Source organism: Leucoraja erinacea, chromosome 2 (assembly GCF_028641065.1).
Source record: "Leucoraja erinacea ecotype New England chromosome 2, Leri_hhj_1, whole genome shotgun sequence".
NCBI classification, from domain to species: Eukaryota; Metazoa; Chordata; class Chondrichthyes; order Rajiformes; family Rajidae; genus Leucoraja; species Leucoraja erinaceus.
In genome coordinates this window covers 37,074,567-37,096,116 of record NC_073378.1, presented here as the reverse complement: position 1 = coordinate 37,096,116, position 21,550 = coordinate 37,074,567, and the positions used below count along the sequence as shown (strand labels likewise).

Genomic DNA, 21,550 nt, shown 5'->3' with positions numbered 1-21,550 from the left:
GGCAAAATAAATTGAAGTTAGCAAACTGTTTTCAAATACACTTTAGAGGCCCACACAAGGATTAACACACAGTCTATTACTAAGCTGGAGGAAACAAATTGAAGTGAACGAATATACCAGCCCACTCCAACCAAGTTATGTCTCAATGGGAGGTTTGCCCTTGGCTTCCTGATTATTTATGAGTGTGCTCGGGTGATCATGAACTGGCAATGCCAACTGAATAATTAGCGGATGATTTTTAACAATTATGTACAGGTTCCAGAAGCGGCTCTTCAGTGCCGAGCAGCGATGGTATTGCTATTTACAATCCTCGGCATGGGTGAAAATGCTTAATGGGGGGGAGGGTGGTGGTGGCTAATGAATGTTGCAGATAGAAAGGGCATTACAATGTCAAAATATTACCAAGCCCAGCAGACATCTCTGAAAATCTGCCTCGATAACAAAGGCTTACAAGCCAACTTTTTACATTCACGCATGGGTTGTGGGCATTGAAGGCATTTTTACGCCTCCTATTGATTGCCTCCTATTACCCCGGAGAGGAGGTAAGGAGGCTCCATCATGAGCTATTGCTAGTGACTGTGGTAGCACATTGATACAAATGAATGGCTCACTTGGCTATTTCAGGCAGCACTGTGGTGATTTACTACAGTAAAGTACTAGCCAGACCATGCCAAGTGTGGCAAATTTTCCATCTCCAAAGCTCATGAGTGAAGCTGCAGATGTGTTAATGGCAATCCATAAGCTTACTAGTTATTAGTACTAAATACATGCATTTAACCGCAGATCTATGTAATTAGCTGAATTGCCCATGTGACTGCTGTATCTACCTTACCTACTATGCTGTAATCATTCCATGTCACTGTGGCAGGTACTTTAGATGCCATTACTAAATATATGGAAGTAATTGGTGATCACAGAGCAAACTACTATATAAAATTATTCTTAGATCCTTCCAGCCTTCTCTCGTTCCTTCAGTAGGTCATTTCCCTTAGATCCCAGAACCATTCTAGCAGTTTGGTCGAATTAGGATTGATTGACAAAGAGGGACAGGGAGGCAAAATATGTAGAGTTATAATAGTGCAGAGTCGCCCAGTTGACTTTAGTTTATTGTGTTTAGACACTAAGTACAGGAGGTGGTACATGGGAAAGACAATTAAGCATAGAATCCGAGTCAGTACTTTCAGAGACTCGGTATAAATTGTGGGTTTTCATTCAAAGCCAGTGAATATATTTCTGTTAATACCTATAGCTGGCTAAGTATGTGGGAGATGGAAGATTTTATTGAACGTTGCACGTTTTATGATTTGGAATACACTGTTCATGTTTATACGTTATAGGAGCAGAATTAGGCCATTTGGCTCATCAAGACTACTCTGCCATTCAATCATGGCTGATCTACCTTTCCCTCTCAACCCCATTCTCCCGCCTTCTCCCCATACACCCGTACTAATCAAGATCTGATACTCTGGTTTAAAAAAGCTGTTGGTGGAAGATTCACTCGTAACTTCCAAAGAGGAATTACACATGTAGTTGGAAGAGTTACAAGTAGCAGAGAAATGGTGAAGAACAAGGGAATAGATCAGTTGTATAGAACAGTTGGGTTGAATAGTCTCCTTCAGTGACCCCGTAAGCGACCGCCTGCCCTCATATCACTGGTTGTCCATGAAGTACCATCAGTGATGGAAGGCTTCGAGGATTCACCACAAATGTTTGAGAGTTCTTTGTTTTCTACTTTGCCTTTTCAAGTCTCTCTAGTCCCTCACAAGGCACCTTGGTCTGCAGACTGTGTGGGTAAAATGAGCACGGCCTCATGCTGTCAAGTGTGGTCCTTCTTATGGCATCATATTGGTATCAAGCCTACTAACGCTACAGCAGAGAATCATATGTGTTCCACCAACCCCACTGCCCACCAAAATAAAACACAGCAGCATACAGCAAACATTGGTTTAGTTTACCATATGATAGAACTTTATTTATCGCAGGAGGGAAATTGATTTGCCGACTGTCATAAAACACAAAATACATGAAAGATGAAATTAAAGTGACGAGTGGAAAGGATTGGGGATGTGCAGAATGGGGAGAGGTTGGGGAGTCAGTCTACCCCACGACAGAAAGGGGAGGTGTTGTACAGTTTGATAGCCACAGGGAAGAAGGATCTCCTGTGGCATTCTGTCCTGCATCTTGGTGGAACCAGTCTGTTGCTGAAGGTGCTCCTCAGATTGACCAGTGTGGGGGTGAGCTGTATTGTCCAAGATGTGTAAATGGAACATCTCGCAGTTTGAGGAGCATCCTCCCCTCCAAAACCACCCGCAGCCACAGATCACATGGGGTGGTCTACTTCCCTATTTCATTGTTCTTGATTGTTATCTTGACCAATAATTTACCATTTGTTTCAAAAGGTAAAACTTAATTATTGGCCCAAGCTGGTTATCTGTGTAATACTGGAAATACACTATGGATGGTATGGTGGTACAGTGGTACAGTTGCTGCCTTAAGGGGCTGTCCCACTGCGGTGACCTAATTGGCGAGTTTAGAAGAGTTTAGGAGAGTTTGAAAAAATGTCATGTTGAAGACCTCCTTCGACTATGTAGAAGATCTCCTTCGACCTCCCTTCGACTATGATGAAGACTATCTACGACTACCTTCGACTACCTTTGACTACCCTCGATTACCTACGAATAACATGCCGACCTACTACGACCTACTTCGACTAAACCTACGTGTAAAAAAAGTATTGATTTTTTCCATGGTGACCTCTTTCTACTCGCGGGCATTTTTCAGCATGTTGAAAAATACGCCGCGACCTAGCTGAGGCCTCGAGTATGCGGGGACTATTCTCGAGCATGAAGGAGAGTTACAAAGACCTCCTAGGACCTTGTGTCAACCATGCTGCGAGTATGAGTTGATGGCAAACTCGCCAGAACTCGCGGATTAGGTCACCGCAGTGGGACAGCCTCTTTACAGCGCCAGAGGCCTGGGTTCCACCCCGAGGAGCCTGTTTCTGCTCTATCTCGAAATGAAGGAAAACTAAACATCTGTGAATAGAAGACAAGACTGACTGTTCTCTGTAACAAACTCTCACCTCAAAAGTGAAGACGGTACGATGTGTGTCTTAACAGAAGGAGGGATTGAGAGAGGGAGTGCTGAACAGAGAAAGAAACGCGAAAGTGCCATGTAATCTCATGAGCATTAAAGCCGCAGATTTTAAGTTACCTAAACAAAAATCACTGAAACAAAGGAACAAATCAATAATGAAAGAAAGGGCTTACAAAAATCGCCGGGAAAGTGATTGACCCTGGGAAATAATCAGTTAAACAAGGAGGACTGTTTGGGGAAGATGGACGAGCAGAACTGAAAGAGGAATATTGCAGAAATACAACAAGGTGAAACCTCTCTTGAGCAATTGGAATCGGTTGCCCAGTTTAGATTCGGGTAAGCATTGCTTCCGATTGATTTTAAAACTACAGTTCTCAAAAACCAACAGAATTAGCAGCTAATGCTCAAAATGTCCACACCCAACATCCCCTTCCGCCCTCTCCTCCACTTCGCAAATTAAATATTTGAAGGGAAGTTGTGTTTTCAATATAAAATAACTTTGTGAAAATATTCTTCCTTTGGCTCTGTGCAACAGTGTTGCAAGATTGGAACTGTTCCCATATCCAGATGTCATCATGTCCTCGAAAGGAAACTGGCTTTTTAGTGTTACATTTTTAGGAATTTTGGGGTGCAACATTGTTTTGCAGTGTACAGACTGCCTGCTATATCAAGACTGCAATGGATCACATCTTCCATGAGATGGACACAAAATGCTGGAGTAACTCAGAGGGACAGGCAGTATCTCTGGAGAGAAGGAATTGATGATGTTTTGGGTCAAGACCCTTCCTTTAGACTCCGAAGAAAGGTTTTGACCCGAAACGTCACCCATTCCTTCTCTCCAGAGATGCTGCCTATCCCCTGAGTTACTCCAGCATTTTGTGGTTATCTTTGGTTTGAGCTAGCATCTGCAGTTCCTTTCCTACACATCTTCCAGAATCCAAAGGGAGTACACAATGAATTCATTCACAGTTCATAAAAGACAGTTTCAACAATACATTTATGTACATGAACAATGAATCAAGCATTGCCCATGCAGTCATTGCCATCCAAGATGAACATGGCATTTAAGCAACTATTTTGTATTTTTCAGTTTTCCAATGACTCCACCATATCACCCTTCATGCCAGAGGTCAAGGTACGCACCCACCTGATGAAAATGTAAAATGTAAAGATGCTCGACAGATTACAATTTAACTTCTTATCTGTTAGATTCCTGCTCCCTTCTCATGATTCGGTCAATAGGTCTTATGGATTATTGGCCTGTGTAATTAACAAGCCGAAAGCCTGCAAAATCCTGTAGTGTGTTCTTTGTGCCTTTATAATGTTGTAACTGTAGTCACTGCTGAAACTGTAGCTCATGATAGTTTGGTTACCATGAGGGAAAACGGTCCTTAAGCTTTTGCACATTTTGTGCACATTCATCATTACATTTAAACTGTGTAAATAAAGCGTCCTTTATTGCCACTAGTGTTTCCTGGAAACTAGTACCAGTCACTAGCATCCTTTCATCTCGGCACATTAATGCTATCAACATTTCTTTGGAAAAGTGAGTCATAATGTGCTCTAATTATGATGTTTCATTTCTGCATAGAAAATTAAGTGACTCAGTGCCATTTGTGATTTGCCCAGTGAACGTCGATTATTTGCTGAACAAAGACAATAAAAGAGCAACATGCTTTACATGAAGGCTGTGGAGGCCAAGCTAATGGATCTTTTTAAGGCAGAGATGAATAGATTCTTGATTAGTACGAAGGTCAGGGGTTATGGGGAGAAGGCAGGAGAATGGGGTTGTGTGGGAGAGATAGATCAGCCATGATTCAATGGCGGAGTAGACTTCATGGGCCGAATGGCTTAATTCTGCTCCTAGAAATAATGAACCTATGAACCTTTGATTACCTTGTGAGAGTACAGCAATGGGACTGGTTTCACATTGCTCCAGGTAAATGCTTACATGGTCATAAATGGCTTAAAATAAGCATTTGACAGCATTGGGCCTGTACTCCCTGGAATTTAGAAGGATGAGGGAAAACATTGAAACTTACTGAATAATGAAAGGCCTGGATAGAGCGTATATGGAGAGGATGTTTCCACTAGTGGAAGAGTCTAGTAACAGAGCCCCTAGCCTCAGAATAAAAGGACATACCTTTAGAAAGGAGATGAGGGGGAATTTCTTTAGTCAGTCAGTGGTGAATCTGTCGATTCGATTGCCATAGATATTTTTAAGGCGGAGATTGACAGATTCTTGATTAATACCGATGTCGGGGGTTTTGGGGAGAAGGCAGGAGAATGGATGGAACAATAAAGATTGATTTTATATATTGCTCCAATATTTATTCTGCTCTTGTAAGTTATAGGAGCAGAATTAGACCATTCATAGATGGATCCGACATGATTGAATGACGGAGTAGACTTGATGGGAAGATTGTTCCCGATGTTGGGGAAGTCCAGAACAAGGGGTCACAGTTTGAGGATAAAGGAATTTTCATTTCACTGCACATCTCGTATGTGTATGTGACGAATAAACTTGACTTGACTTGAAGGGGAAATCTTTTAGAACTGAGATGAGAAAAACATTTTTTACACAGAGAGTGGTGAATCTCTGGAATTCTCTGCCACAGAAGGTAGTTGAGGCCAGTTCATTGGCTATATTTAAGAGGGAGTTAGATGTGGCCCTTGTGGCTAAAGGGATCAGGGGGTATGGAGAGAAAGCAGGTACAGGATACTGAGTTGGATGATCAGCCATGATCATATTGAATGGTGGTGCAGGCTCGAAGGGCCGAATGGCCTACTCCTGCACCTAATTTCTATTTTTCTATGTTTCTATGTTATTAACACATCTAACAAATCTGCAGAGCAAAGAGCCTTAATGCATCCACACATTGATATTGCAGGTCTAACGGCTTAGTATTATCAGTAATACTAATTCTGCTCCTACAACATGAAATTATAAGAGACAATGTTCTAGATAAAGTACACTTGCTGTTTTACTGCTTTTCTTTGCAATTGCATTCACTGTACACACATAACGCCTGTGATCCCGATTATTAGAAAATATTCCATGGAAGAATTAACCTACAAACCTTTACGTCATTGGATTGTGGGAGAAAAACCAAAGATCTCGGAGAAAACCCACGCAAGTCACGGGCAGAACGTGAAAATTCCGTACAGACAGCACCCGTAGTCACGATTGAACCCGGGTCTCTGGCGCTATAAGGCAGCAACTCTACCGCTGTGCCACCGCTGCCCAGGGTGCTTTTTTAAATTTTAGTAACATTATCAGCATCAGGTATTTGTGCGAACAAAACGGGACAGTCATTGGGGAAATGCTGGTCCATCTACTCCATGTTAGCATTGAAGGTTAGGCATTATTTATAAGGGTTTTCTCATCTGTCTCAGTGTGATGCTTTAAGCCAGCTGCTAATGTTTTATTAATGTGAGACCAACCAACACATTAGCAACACTTTAGTACTTGCACTGCTCACTTGTGTTATCCAACAGGACAAAATAGTGACTAAGGGGAAAAAAAAATTGTTCGGCATGGACTTGTAGGGCCGAGATGGCCTGTTTCCGTGCTGTAATGGCTATATGGTTATATGGTTATATTTACATGTCACAGATTTAATTCTGCATTTCCAGTTAACTCTGAAAGAAGTGCAACATATTGAGGCATTTTATCATGGAGTCATAGAGTCTTAAAGCATGGAAACAGGCCCTTCCGCCCAAATTGCCCATGCTGGCTTCATGTCACGCCTACACTCGTCCCACCTGTCTGCGTTTGGCCCATATCACTCTATACCTGTCCTATCCATGTACATGTTTAAATGTTTCTTAAATGTTTTCATTAACAAATAAAAAATAAACATGAAAAAATAAAGCCCTTGTGTGATAAAGAGAAATGGGAAAAAAGTAAAATTCATATTTTAACTCAGTTATCACTCAACCATATGTTTATTCATTTCAAATACACTTAAAAGCCATTACACTTTGGAGACAAATCATCTGCAAGTTACAGCTTTCAGGAGATTGTACCATAAGATTAAAACATCAAAATCTCACATTTGAGATTCTTACATGATTAACTTACTGAAGAAAGGCATGAATCTAAAATGTAGTAGATGGATACACGAACTGCCTCTAAATTGCTATAAAAATATGGTAAAACATTTAAAAAGACTTGGTCTGGTGTAGCTAATTTACAACTTATGCAACATCTAATATTTACACTTCAGGTCTCTGATGTAGGCTGCACGTTGTGTACTTTGGATAAGGTGATTGGGATTTTATGGTCACCTGGGGCAGGTGCTTTGGTGATGGGTTTGGTCGAGGTCTGGGTTTCCGCTATCCGTTCCTTGAACCTCTGCTGCAGATATTTTTCTTCTTTGGAGTAACTCGTGGCAAAGGCGGACATTAGGAGACAGATGGCCATCACTATGCCGCCAATGCAGAAGAGGATGGCGCCTGCCAGCTTGCAAATATCCAGTGCCATGTTGAACTGGACGGCCCGCCCATCCACCACCAGAAAATCCTCCTCTTCCTCTCCGAATGCTTCAATCTTGGGTGGCACCAAATAGCCAGTTGCAATCACCACCAATCCTATGAGAAGCATGGCTGTCCCGGCAATCAGCCCAACCTGCGAAATCATTACAAAGCAATTTACAGCGTTGATTTATGATTCATGATTTTAAAAACCTCAATACATCAAGACGGTTAGCAGTTATAAACTCACACGTACTGCCAATTCCACATTACCAGCTCGGATTTACAGCTTGTTCAGTGAAGTACATAGCAATTAACATTTTAAATCTGGCTTAAAAGGCCAACTGACCTATTTTTCCCGACAAGGTCTCCTCTGTATTCATGCAATTATGATAATTTACATCTTTGTTGGTCTATGTTCAAATGTAAATGAAATGTGTAATGCCTTAATCCATTGGTAACTTGAGACGTAAATCACCTTCCCAACTCAAGGAAAACAGCAGATTGAAATCATTTTGTGTTGCAAAACATTTACGCAAAATCAAATACATGGAACATTACGAAGATGTTGCCAGGAGTCGAGATTTAATAGGAATTTGAGGGATAACTGTTTCACACAAAGGGTGGTGGGGGTATGGAACAAGCTGCCAGAGGAGGTAGATGAGGCTGGGACTATCCCAACGTATAAGAAACAGTTAGACAGGTAGATGGATAGGACAAGTTTGGAGGGATATGGACCAAACGTGGGCAGGTGGGAATGGTGTAGCTGGGACATGTTGGCTGGTGTGGGCAAGTTGGGCTGAAGGGCCTGTTTCCACATTGTATCACTCTATAACATAATATAGTACAGTGGAGGATCAGACTCTTCAGCCCACAATGTCTCCACCAGACATAATGCCATGATCAACTCTGTCTGCCTGCACATAATCCCTATATCTACATTCCCTGCATATCCATGTGCCTATCTAAAAGTCTCTTAAATGCCACTATTGTATCTGACTGCATCACCACCCCTGGCAGGGTGTTCCATGTACTCTCCACCCTCAGTGTAAAACACTTTCCTCGCACATCTCCTTTAAACTTCGCCCCTTACATCGTAAAGATGTGCCCTCTATATTTTGATATATCTAGTTTTATTTAGTTTGTTTTTTTGTCACATGCATCGAGGTACAGTGAAAAACCTTTGTTGCATGTTAACCAGTCAGCGGAAAGGCAATACATGATTACAGTACATGATAAAGGGAATAACGTGAATAATGCTGATTGCAAGACAGTCCAGTAAAGTCCGATCAAAGATAGTCCGAGTGTCTCCAATCAGGTAGATAGTAGATCAGGACTGCTCTCTAGTTGTAGTAGAATTAATCAGTTACCTGGTTACACCTGGGTAGAAACTGTCCCTGAATCTGGAAGTATGCGTTTTCACACTTCTATACCTCTTGCGTGATGGGAGAGGGGAGAAGAGAGAGGGGCCAGGGTGCGACTCATCCTTGATTATGCTGCTGGCCTTGCCGGGCATAGCCTTGCCCAGTCTATACTTGGAATAAACTGTCTACCTTATATATGCCGCTCATTATTTTATGTACCGCCACTGCCCCTCATTGCATTTCAAGGAAAACAATCCATCAGATCTCTCCCAGTAGCTAATACTCCATAATCCAGGCATCATTCTTATAAACCTCCAATGCACCTTCCATCCTTCTAGTAATGGGGTGACCAGAACTGCACGCAATACTCTAGATGCAGCCTAACCAAAATAATATAAAGTTGTGTCATGACTTCCTGACTCTTATACTCAATGCTCTGACCAGTGAAGGCAAGCATACCAGATGCTTTCCTTACCACTCTATCTACTTGTGTTGCCATTTTCAGGGAGTTATGGACTTGGACTCCAAGATCCTTCTGTACATCAATCTGTTAAAGGTCATGCCATCAATTGTATATTTTTTCTTTATATCCAACCTCCCAAAGTCAACAGCTCACACTTGCTCTGATTAAACTTCATCTGCCATTTATTTAGCTCATTTTAGTAGCTGATCTATATCCCGCTGTATGCTTTCTCACTGTCCAGCAAACTTGTTGTCATCTGCAAATTTAGCATCCCATCAACGTATACGTCCAAGCAACAAGATCTAATGAGAATTTTAGCGCAATGAACAAAGATTTGAGTCTTCAAGATATTGCAAAAGTCCCATCATACACTGGCAATTTAATGAGTGGTCAAAATACTTGAGCTCTCTTTGTCCCCTCTCCCATGAGGTGAAAGATATAGAAGTGTGAAAACACACACCTCCAGATTGAGGGACAGTTTCTTCACAGCTGTTATCAGGCAACCGAACCACCCAATCACAACCAGAGAGCAGTGCTGAACTACTATCTACCTCACTGGTGACCCTCGGACTATCATTAGTCCTCTTCTTCCCGCCCTCCCCCCTCCCCACCACATCAGTCTGAAGAATGGTCTTGACCCGAAATGTCACTTATTCCTTCGCTCCATAGATGCTGCCTCACCCGCTGAGTTTCTCCAGCATTTTTGTCTAACCTCGGACTATCCTTGATCGGACTTTACTGACTCTACCTTGCACTAAACGTTATTCTCTTATCATGTATCTATACACTGTAAATGACTTGATCGTAAACATGTATTGTCTTTCTGTTGACTGGATACCACGCAACAAAAGCTTTTCACTGTACCTCGGTACACGCGACAATAAACTAAACTGCAATTGTAATAAACAAAACTGATCTGACCAGGTTCATTTCATTGAGTAATTATAAATATTGATTAAGACACTTGTCAGTTTGTGCAATCAGTTCAGTTACATACTGGGTATTGAAAGTAAGCATACAGGTACAGCAGACAGTGAAGAAAGCAAATGGCATGCTGGCCTTCATAGCGAGAGGATTTGAGTATAGGAGCAAGGAGGTCCTACTGCAGTTGTACAGGGACTGGTGAGACCACACCTGGAATATTGTGTTCAGTTTTGTTCTCCAAATTTGAAGAGTGACATTCTTGCTATTGAGGGAATGCAGTGTAGGTTCACCAGGTTAATTCTCGGGTTGGAGGGACTGACATATGATGAAATAATGGATCAACTGGGCTTGTATTCACTGGAATTTAGAAAGATGAGAAGGGATCTTATAGAAGCATATAAAATTCTTCAGGGATTAGACAGGCTAGATGCAGGAAAAATGTTCCTGATGTTGGGGGAGTCCAGAACCAGGGGTAACCTTATTTAAGAATAAGGGGTAGGCCATTTAGGACTGAGATGAGAATACTTTTTCACCCAGAGAGTTGTGAATCTGTGGTATTCTGTGCCACAGAATGCAGTGGAGGGCAATTCACTGGATGTATTCTCAAAATAGTTAGATATAGCTCTTTGGGCTAATGGAATCACGGGATATGGAGAGAAAGCAGGAACGAGGTACTGATTTTGGATGATCAGCCAAGATCATATTGAATGTTGGTGCTGGCTCGAAGGGCCGAATAGCCTACTCCTGCATTTATTTTCAATGTTTCTATGTTTCTAAATAGCATAAAGTAGCCATTTGTAAAACAGGGAATTAGGATTGGATGGAGTGGAAGATTCTCACTGCAGAACAGACTGAAAAGCTTGGAAATGTGAAAAGAAAGTACGGCTGTACAACCATGGTTAGGAGGGTGGCATGGTGGTGCAGCGGTAGAGTTGCTGTCTTACAGCACTCGCAGCGCTGGAGACCCAGGTTCGATCCCGACTATGGGTGCTGTCTGTACGGAATGTATACGTTCTCCCTGTGACCACGTGAGTTTTCTCCGAGATCTCCGGTTTCCTCCCACACTCCAAAGGTAAAGGTTTGTAGGTTAATTGGCTTCGTATAAATGTAAAATTGTCCCTAGTGTGTGTGTAGGATAGTGTTGATGTGCTGGTTGACGCAGACTCAGTGAGCTGAAAGGCATGTTTCCGTGCTGTGTCTCTAAAACTAAACAATAATACAACTGCATAGAAATCTATGATGGCTAAAAACGTCGGTGTACCAAAAGCATAACAACTGGCAGCTGACATTTGTAAGAAATGCACAAATATTTAACATTTTTAACACATAAATATCCCAGTGGGTCCAGAAATTGTTATGCAGCACATCTCTTGGTGAGCGTGCTGTGAATTGGATTTTTAAAAATATATATGATCTTTTCATTCTAAGCACACTGCATTGTGGACAGCTGAAATCATGAATTGGTAATGACACAGCAAAGTCAAAGCAGCTCCACAGACCCCTGGATCATAGAGGCTATTGAATTTTTCCTTAACCAATTTAAACAATAAGACTCGACAAGCAATTGAGGAGGAAATGGGGAAGCAGACCAAAGAATGATTTAGATTTGAAGAGAGATAAAATGGACAAAGCAGAAAAAATAATAAATGTAAACAATTCAATTTACTATCTGATTTGAATTGTAGACAATAGACCATAGACAACAGATAATAGGTGCAGGAGTAGGCTATTCGGCCCTTCGAGGCAGCACCGCCATTCACTGTGATCATGGCTGATGATCCACAATCAGTACCCCGTTCCTGCCTTCTCACCATATCCCTTGACTGCTATCTTTAAGAGTTCTATCTAACTCTCTCTTAAAAGCATCCAGAGAATCGGCCTCCATTGCCTTCTGAGACAGAGAATTCTACAGGTTCACAACTCTCTGAGTGAGAAAGTTTTTCCTCATCTCAGTTCTAAATGGCCTACCCCTTATTCTTAAACTGTGGCCCCTGGTTCTGGACTCGCCCAACATCGGGAACATGTTTCCTGCCTCGAGCGGCTCCAATCCCTTAATAATCTTATATGTTTCAATAAGATCCCCTCTCATCCTAAATTCCAGTTTATACAAGCCCAGTCTCTCCATTCTTTTAATATATGACAGTCCCGCCATCACGGGAATTAACCTGGTGAACCTATGCTGCCTTCCCTCAATTGCAAGAATGTCCTTCCTCAATTTTGGAGACCAAAACTAAACACAATACTCCATGTGTGGTCTCACCAGGGCCCTGTATAATTGCAGAAGGACCTCTTTGCTCCTATACTCAACTCCTCGTGTTATGAAGGCCAACATGCCATTTGCTTTCTTCACTGCCTGCTGTACCTGCATGCTTACTTTCAGTGACTGATGTACAAGGACACCCAGATCTCATTGTACTTCCCCTTTTCCTAACTTGACACCATTTAGATAATAATCTGTTTTCCTGTTTTTACCACCAAAGTGGATAACCTCACATTTATCCACATTAAACTGCATCTGCCATGCATCTGCCCACTCACCCAACCTGTCCAAGTAACCCAGCATCCACATAGCATCCTCCTCACAGTTCACACTGCCACCCAGCTTTAAGACATCTGCAAATTTGCTAATGTTACTTTTAATCCCTTCATCTAAATCATTAATGTATATTGTAAATAGCTGCAGTCCCAGCACCGAGCCTTGCGGCACCCCACTAGTCACTACCTGCCATTCTGAAAGGGACCCGTTAATCCCTACTCTTTGTTTCCTGTCTGCCACCCAATTTTCTATCCATGTCAGTACCCTACCCCCAATACCATGCACTCTAATTTTACCCACTAATCTCCTATGTGGGACCTTATCAAAGGCATTCTGAAAGTCCAGGTACACTACGTCCACTGGCTCCCCCTTGTCCATTTTCCTAGTTACATCCTCAATATCAATTTGATATTGGTTTGATATTAGATGCAGCATGGAAATAGGCCCTTCAACCCCTCGAGTCTGCTTATCATTGAGCATCTGTGCACTCTAGTTCTATGTTCTCGCACTTATGTGTGCGCTCCCTATACACCAAGGGCAATTTACAGAGACCAATTTACCTACAAATCTGCACGTCTTTGGGATGTGGGAGGAAAGCAAAGCACAAGGAAGGAGGAAACTCACGTGACACAGGGAAAGCGTGCAACTGCACACAGACTGCACCCGAGGTCAGGATTGAGCCTGGGCCTCTAGTGCTGTGAGGCAACAGTTCTACCAGCAGAACCAGCACCACTGTGGGAGTGAAACCTCTTCATGGTTTCAACATTACCCTTCTGGGCCTCAAGCATTGAATGACACCATACATCATGTCATTAATTATTAATTATTACCAATTAGGAATCAGCCCAACAAGGCTGCAGTTAAAATTAATTTATTTCAGTGGCACAATGGGAATGACATGCAGTGCAAGTTAAAGTCCAGTAAAGACCGATTATTGAAAACAATTATCGCGCATACCTTCCAGAAGATGGAGCTCCATCTATTTGGGGACCTCTTAATCTGAAAATTGTCCTCATGCTCCCAGATGGATGCTGTGCAGTCTTCATAGAACTGGTGCAGATATGATCGAACTCCATAACGCTGGCGTATTGCATCTGCACCATGGTTAGAGTTCGGAAACTGGCAGATCTCAGCACACAGACTCATCTTTTACAGCTGCATTTCAAACTGTAAATCATCACAAATTTATTTTTGGTCAGTACGTATGCTACTTTCAATAGTCCATCCAATATAGTTGGCTGATAAGGTTCAATAATTAAATCAAAATTCATAAAATCCATTCATTGCTCTTGTGTATGAAAATCCATGTGTTTGTTCTTCTTCCAGTATCAATGTTTAGGTTTAAGTTTCTTATTGTCACATGTACCGAAGTACAGTGAAAAGCTTTGTTTTGCATGCTGCCCAAACAGATTAGATATACCATGGAGTGTGGGAGGAAACCGAAGATCTCGGAGAAAACCCATGCGCGCATGGGGAGAGCGTACAAACTCTGTACAGACAGCACCCTTAGTCAGGATCGAACCCGGGTCTCTGGTGCTGCAAGCACTGTAAGGCAGCAACTCTAATGTTGCACCTACGGTGGAAAATCAATCAAGAAAAATCAATTGTGTTTAAGAAGGAACTGCAGATGCTGGAAAATCGAAGGTACACAAAAAAGCTGGAGAAACTCAGCGGGTGCAGCAGCATCTATGGAGTGAAGGAAATAGGCAATGTTTCGGGTCTGAAGAAGGGTTTCAGCCCGAAACATTGCCTATTTCCTTCGCTCCATAGATGCTGCTGCACCCGCTGAGTTTCTCCAGTTTTTTTGTGTACCTAAGAAAAATCAATTTCCTGATTAGTACTGGTATCAGGGGTTATGGGGAGAAGGCAGGAAAACGGGGCTAAGAGAGAAAGATAGATCAGTCATAATTGAATGGCGGAGTAGACTTGATGGGCCGAATGGACTAATTCTGCTATAACTTGTGAACTGAATGAACCATGCATAAATACAATCTAGTCAAATCCAAGTACAATAGATAGAGATAATGGGAAGATACAGAGTGCAGAATATTGTTCTCAGTAGTGCATCAGTTCCACAAACAAAGTCCAATGTCAACTGTGGGATGGAGGTGAATCGGGCAGTACCCTAGCTTATGGAAGGACCATTTAGAAGCCTGATAACAGAAGGGAACAAGCTGCTCCTGGGTCTGGTGATGCGTGCTTTCAAGCTTTTATCTTCTGCTGGATAGGAGGAGGGAGAAGAAGAAATGACCAATGGGGGACAAGTCTTTGATGTTGTCTACTTGGCCAAGGCAATGTGAAGTGCAGATGGAGTCATTGATTGTAAGTCTGGTCTGAACGATGATCCATAAGTAGAATAAAATATTTTCACTTTGCACATCAATTGACATAAATAATATTATGGATTTTCCAAGAATTAATTATTTTAACTCTGACTCTGAACTGCTAATGTGTATCCGAAGACTAATGACCATGTTAGCTAACCTTGCAACTAAAGGCCAGCCAATCTGTTTCTTCATGTGGAAATAGATTGTATATCATAAGATTATTTACAGAGTTTTTCTTGTTATTACTTCAGGGCAATAAAGAGAAAGATAAACATTTGGCAATATATTAAAAATAATCATGGGCTAACTCAGAATATGTAATGTAGAAACAAAGAATCAAATGATGCTGCCTGACCTGCTGAGTTACTCCAGCACTTTGTGTCTTATGTGTAGGAAGGAACTGCAGATGCTGATTTAAACCGAAGATAGACACAAAATGCTGGAGTAACTCAGCGGGACAGACAGCATCTGTGTATGAAGCAACTGCAGATGCTGGTTTACACCAAAGATAGACACAGATGCTGGAGTAACTCAAGGCAGCATCTCTGTGTAGAAAGAATGGGTGACGTTTTGGGTCAAGACCCTTCTTCAGTCTCGACGCGAAACATCACCCATTCCTTCTCTTCAGAGATGCCTTCTGTCCCGTAGAGTTACTCCAGCATTTTGTGTCTAACTTTGTGTCTATCTTCAGGAACATGTAATGCTGGTTTTCATTTTGTACAATGCAAAGTAAAGGATATTATGAAAGCAAATATGAAAGCAAAATATGCAAGCAAAGGATATTATCAATGCTTTAGCTTGATTGTAATGACTACATTTTAAAACTGAATATACTGTGACATTGCCTCTTGCCTCTGGTGGATGAATGGTATGTGATTTCGATTGTACACGAGTCAAATGGCAAATCCAAATATAGTCTGTGTTTGGCAAGATGCTTGGCTGCAACCAATTTGGACATTTTTGATCTGACCTGTCCATTTAGTTTGTGTCTCGACCCAAAACGTCACCCATTCCTTCAATGCAGAGATGCTGCCTGTCCCGTTGAGTTACTCCAGCATTTGTGTCTATCTTTGGTGTAAACAGCATCTGTTGTTGCTTCCTACACACTGTCCACTTTGTTAATATGAATTGAAATATATAGTTCTCACAAAGAGGTATGTCCTAAATACTTCTCCTTCACAATTATGGCACTGGTTTCCAGCTGCCATACCAAATTATGAGCAGATCGTAAGTAGTAAAGAAGGCATTTGGCACATTATCCATCATTCAGTTGCAGAATACACTGGCGAGGGTGCAGCTGGAGTATTATGTTCAGTTTTGGTCAACCTCCTTACAGGAATAATATCAATAAGTTGGAAAGAGTGTAGAGAAGATTTACGAAGATGTTGCCAGGATTTGGGTGTCTGAGCATATTGGGAGAGATTGGGCAAGCCATTACTTTAATCCTTGTAGTGCAGGAGGTGAAGGGGTGATCTTATAGAGGTGTATAAAATCATGGGAAATTGATAGGGTGAATGCACAGCATCTTTCACCCAGGGTAATGGGTATCAAGACCCAGAGAACATAGGTTTAAGGTGAAAGGGGGGCAACTCAGAGGGTGGTGGGGTTACGGAATGAGCTCCAGTGAAAGTAGTTGAAGCAGGTACAATAACAATATTTAAAAGACACTTGCACACCTGTCTATGTCAACCTTTAAAAGTTTACAGGGATAAGGGCCAAATGCAGACTAGCAAATATGAGGCATCTTGGTCAGTATGGACAAATTGGGCTGAAGGACCTGGTTCGATGCTGTATGACTATGACTCTATGTACACACACTGAAATCCCCACAACATCTATGAAGACTACCATTTTCCTCGCAATCCACACCTGCAGAACAATATGTTCACTTTTTCTCACATTTCAATTTATTTTAAATTAATGGATTTTGCTAGTTATATTACTGGTTATATTACTGGTTGCTTGGGCGGGGGGGGGGAGGGGTATCCTAGTTGACTCCAAATTATATATGTGTAGAATCAACATCCACTCACAGCATGACAGTAATGACAATGACAGTAATTCTACCTTCTCGCAACCACTGTTATTCTTTTGACTAATGAGAAATAGATTGGAGTCTGTTTGACCATTTAAAAATAAAGTCTGCAAACTAGCTTATTTTCTTGAATCTCCTTTCTAAACTCTCTAGATACTTGACTTTCCTTCAAGGCTAAACCTTTAAGGTCGGCCTTCTTGAATCTAACTCCATCGTCAAGACCATCTTTTCCCACCTCTGTAGTAGACTACTGAATTTTATCTTGATTTCTCAGGGATAATTCCTTATTTATTGCCTCCAAACTTAATCAGTCAATATTCCTTGCAATTCACAACTCCTGAAACTGGGTGCATCTCCACCACAGCTACATCTGGCTTATGTTTCTTAAGGTCATAAGGTCGTGAGGAATTCGGCCATCCAGCCCATTGTCTACTCCGCCATTCAATCACGGCTGATCTATCTCTCCCTCCTAACCCCATTCTCCTGCCTTCTTCTCATAACCTCTGACACCCGTACTAATCAAGAATCTATCTCTCTGCCTTAAAAAATATCCACTGATTTGGCCTCTACAGCCTTAGAAACATAGAAACATAGAACATAGGTGCAGGAGTAGGCCATTCGGCCCTTCGAGCCTGCACCACCATTCAATATGATCATGGCTGATCATCCAACTCAGTATCCCGTACCTGCCTTCTCTCCGTGCCCCCTGATCCCTTTAGCCACAAGGGCCACATCTAACTCCCTCTTAAATATAGCCAATGAACTGACCTCAACTACCTTCTGTGGAAGAGAGTTCCAGAGATTCACCACTCTCTGTGTGAAAAATGTTTTCTCATCTCGGTCCTAAAGGATTTCCCCTCTATCCTTAAGCTGTGACCCCTTGTCCTGGACTTCCCCAACATCGGGAACAATCTTCCTGCATCTAGCCTGTCCAACCCCTTAAGAATGTTGTAAGTTTCTATAAGATCCCCCTTCAATCTCCTAAATTCTAGTGAGTACAAGCCGAGTCTATCCAGTCTTTCCTCATATGAAAGTCCTGACATCCCAGGAATCAGTCTGGTGAACCTTCTCTGCACTCCCTCTATGGCAATAATGTCCTTCCTCAGATTTGGAGACCAAAACTGTACGCAATACTCCAGATGTGGTCTCACCAAGACCTTGTACAACTGCAGTAGAACCTCCCTGCTCCTATACTCAAATCCTTTTGCTATGAATGCTAACATACCATTCGCTTTCTTCACTGCAAAGAATTCCACAGATTCACCACCCTCTGACTAAAGACATTTCTCCTCGTCTCCTTCCTAAAAGAACGTCCTTCAATTCTGAGGCTACGACCTCTGGTTCTAGACTCTCCCACCAGTGGAAACATCCTCTCCACATCCACTTTATCCAAGCCTTTCGCTACTCTGTATGTTTCAATGTGGTCTCCTCCCCCCCGCCCCCCTTTCTCATTATTCTAAACACGAGCCAATACAGTCGACAAACGCATATCATAGGTTAACCAACTCATTAAGATCAGCGAGGCGTGAAATCGGCGTGAGATTTTCTACCGGTCAAACGCTTTCTTCCGCTCTTATAGTTGCAGCCAAAGGTACTCAAGGAGCGTATCTTTGCTTCCAGCCTCCCAGTTGCTCTCCATGGTGCTGAAAACTACCTCGACACCACAATCCCTGTGGCTGGTGGAGGCCGTGGAAACTCCACCTGCAAACATGCCGTTCAAACTAACCCCAACCCCAGCAGTCTACAGACTCCACACTCAATAACAATACCCTTCAACTTTCAGTATGTTCCCATTTGCTTTTTTTAAAATATATTAAATCAATCCTTGTAGGGCAAAATGATCTAACTGCGCACTGCATTAAAAACAAAGTAAGAAGGCGCATCTAACAGGTCAAATATACATAGATATCTTGTTACAAAAACAGTGGCGCTATGCTTTGTTTTTAATTAAATCATGTTTTTTTTTCTTGAAGCCAGAAGGCTTCCGAAAGCAACCAGGGCCCATTGCCCGGGCTGACTATGTGCGGGGTGGTGGGGGGTTACCCAATCCCGGTTCAGCGAGCCAGGGACAGGGAGCAGTCAGTCTCTTACCCCCGGCATATTCGGCCCGTCCCCTGCACCCTAGCCCCTCTCCTCTCCCCTCCCTCCTCCTTCTCTTCCCTCTCCTCCCTCCCTCTCTTCCCTCTCAACCTCTCTCTCTTTCCTCTCACTCTCTCACTCTCCCTTTCCCTCCCGCCCTCTCCCCTCCCCTGCCCTTCTCTCCCTCCTCTCTCTTCGCTTTCCTCCTTCTCCCTCTCCTTTCCCCCTCCCTCTCCCGCTCCCTTTCCCTTTCCCTCTCCCTCTCCATCTGTCTCTCTCCCTCGCCCTCTCCCTCGCCCTCTCCCCCCTCTCACTCTCCCTCGCCCCCTCGCCCCCTCTCCCTCTCTCTCTCTCTCCCTCGCCCCCCCTCTCACTCTCTCTCTGTCTCTCTCCCTCCCCTCAGTCTCTTTCTCTCTCTCTCTATCTGTCTCTCTCACTCTCTCTCTCTGTCTCCCTCTCTCTCTCTCTCCGTCTCTCCTTCTCCCTCTCCCTCTCCCTCTCTCCCTCTCTCTCTCTCTCTCCCTCCCTCTCCCTCTCCCCCCTCTCACTCTCCCTCTCCCTCCCCTACCTCTCCTCTCTCCCTCCCTCTCCCGCTCCCTCTCATTTCCCTCTATCCTCCCTCCCACCTTCTTCTTCTCCCTCTCCCTCTCCCTCTCCCGCTCCCTCTCCCTCTCCCTCTCTACCTTCTCCCCACTTTATTTTAACTTTGCTCCCCAGCCCTCCCTCCAAATGTGCGCCTTGCCTGCAAATTGTCCTGGATATGTCGGGTCCGCACGCTGTCCGGAGGGCCAGCTGCCTGTTGTCCTCTTGCTTGTGGGCGGCCGGAGCCCGGGCTCTCAGCGCTGCTGTGCCATGGTTGCGTGTGGCTCCGGCTCCGATCGGCAGCCGCTGGGCGCTTGTGCCGCTCTGCACGGCAGTCAGGTGGATGCGGTGGGCGGCGAGCGGGGAGGCGGCGCCGGCCCCAACACCAAGGGCGGCGGGCGGTGGCGGGCTCGCCCCTCGCAACTGACAAATGCAAACTTTTACAAACGACAGAACCATTCCTTGCTGTCCCCATAACAGTCATCCCCAGCAACATTTAAAAGGGTACACTTCTTTTCGAAGGTAGACACACAATGCTGGAGTAACTCAGAGGGACAGGCAGCATCTTTGGAGAGAAGGAATGGGTGAAGTTTCGGGTCGAGACCCTTCACCAGCTGTGTCTATCTACGGTGTAAACCAACATATGCAGTTCTTTCTTAAACATTCCTCAAGAAAGAACTGCAGATGCTGGTTTACACCGTAGGTAGACACACATGATGAAGGGTCTCGACCTGAAACTTCACCTCTTCCTCTTCTCGAGCCAGAGTCACAGCGTGTAGATACAGCGTGGAAACAGGCCATTCGGCCCAACTTCTCCACACGGCCAACATGTCCCAGCTACACAGAGTCCCACCTGGCCCATATCCCTCGTAACCTGTCCAATCCACGTACCTATCTAACTGTTTCTTAAACGTTGGGATAGGTCTTGCCTCAACTATCTCCTCTAGCAGCTTGTTCCATACACCCACCGCCCTTTGTGTAAAAAAGATAACCCTCAGATTGCTATTAAATCTTTTCCCCTTCACCTTAAACCTATGTTCCTCTCGTCCTCGATTCACCTACTCTGGTTTGGTGCATCTACCCGATCTATTCCTCTCATGATTTTATAAACCTCTATATTGAAACATAGAAACATAGAAAAGAGGTGCAGTAGTAGACCATTCGGCCCTTCGAGCCTGCACTGCCATTCAATATGATAATTGCTGATCGTCCAAAATCAGTACCCCGTTCCTGCTTTTTCCCCATATCCCTTGATTCCGATAGCTCAAGAGCTAAATCTAACTTGAAAACGATCTTGGATAAGATCACCCCTCATCCTCACTGTGCCTCAGAACCAGGTCTGATGCTACAGACCTGACTGCCAGCCCCATAACAGTCATCCTCCAGCAATATCTAAAAGCGCACCCTTGTTTCCCAAGGAATAGTCACAGGCAACTCCTGCACTCTCTCTGCCTATTCCTTTTCCTGGTGGTCACATATCTATTTTTTGCCTGTACATTAGATGTGACCACCTCAAGATAAATCTTATCTATGAAGACCTCAATTTCCTTGTCAATACTGAGGTCATCCTCCTGTGGCTCCATTTCCTTCACATGGGCAGTCAGGAGCTGCTGTCTTGCGCACTTCCCACATGTTTAGTTTAGCTTAGTTTTGTTTAATTTAGAGATC

At 43.3% G+C, this 21,550-nt stretch overlaps 1 protein-coding gene across 1 annotated transcript; it reads right to left on the bottom strand.

The window, feature by feature from the left end:
* Nucleotides 1-7,003: 7,003 nt before the first annotated feature.
* On the bottom strand, nt 7,004-20,271 carry nrsn1 (neurensin 1). Its single transcript, XM_055654861.1, has 3 exons — nt 20,043-20,271; nt 13,817-14,026; nt 7,004-7,726 (listed from the first exon to the last, which is right to left on the bottom strand). The coding sequence occupies exons 2-3, from the start codon at nt 14,003-14,005 to the stop codon at nt 7,322-7,324; spliced, it is 594 nt and encodes a 197-aa protein (XP_055510836.1). The 5' UTR covers nt 14,006-14,026; nt 20,043-20,271; the 3' UTR covers nt 7,004-7,321.
* Between the last annotated feature and the right edge of the window lie 1,279 nt (nt 20,272-21,550).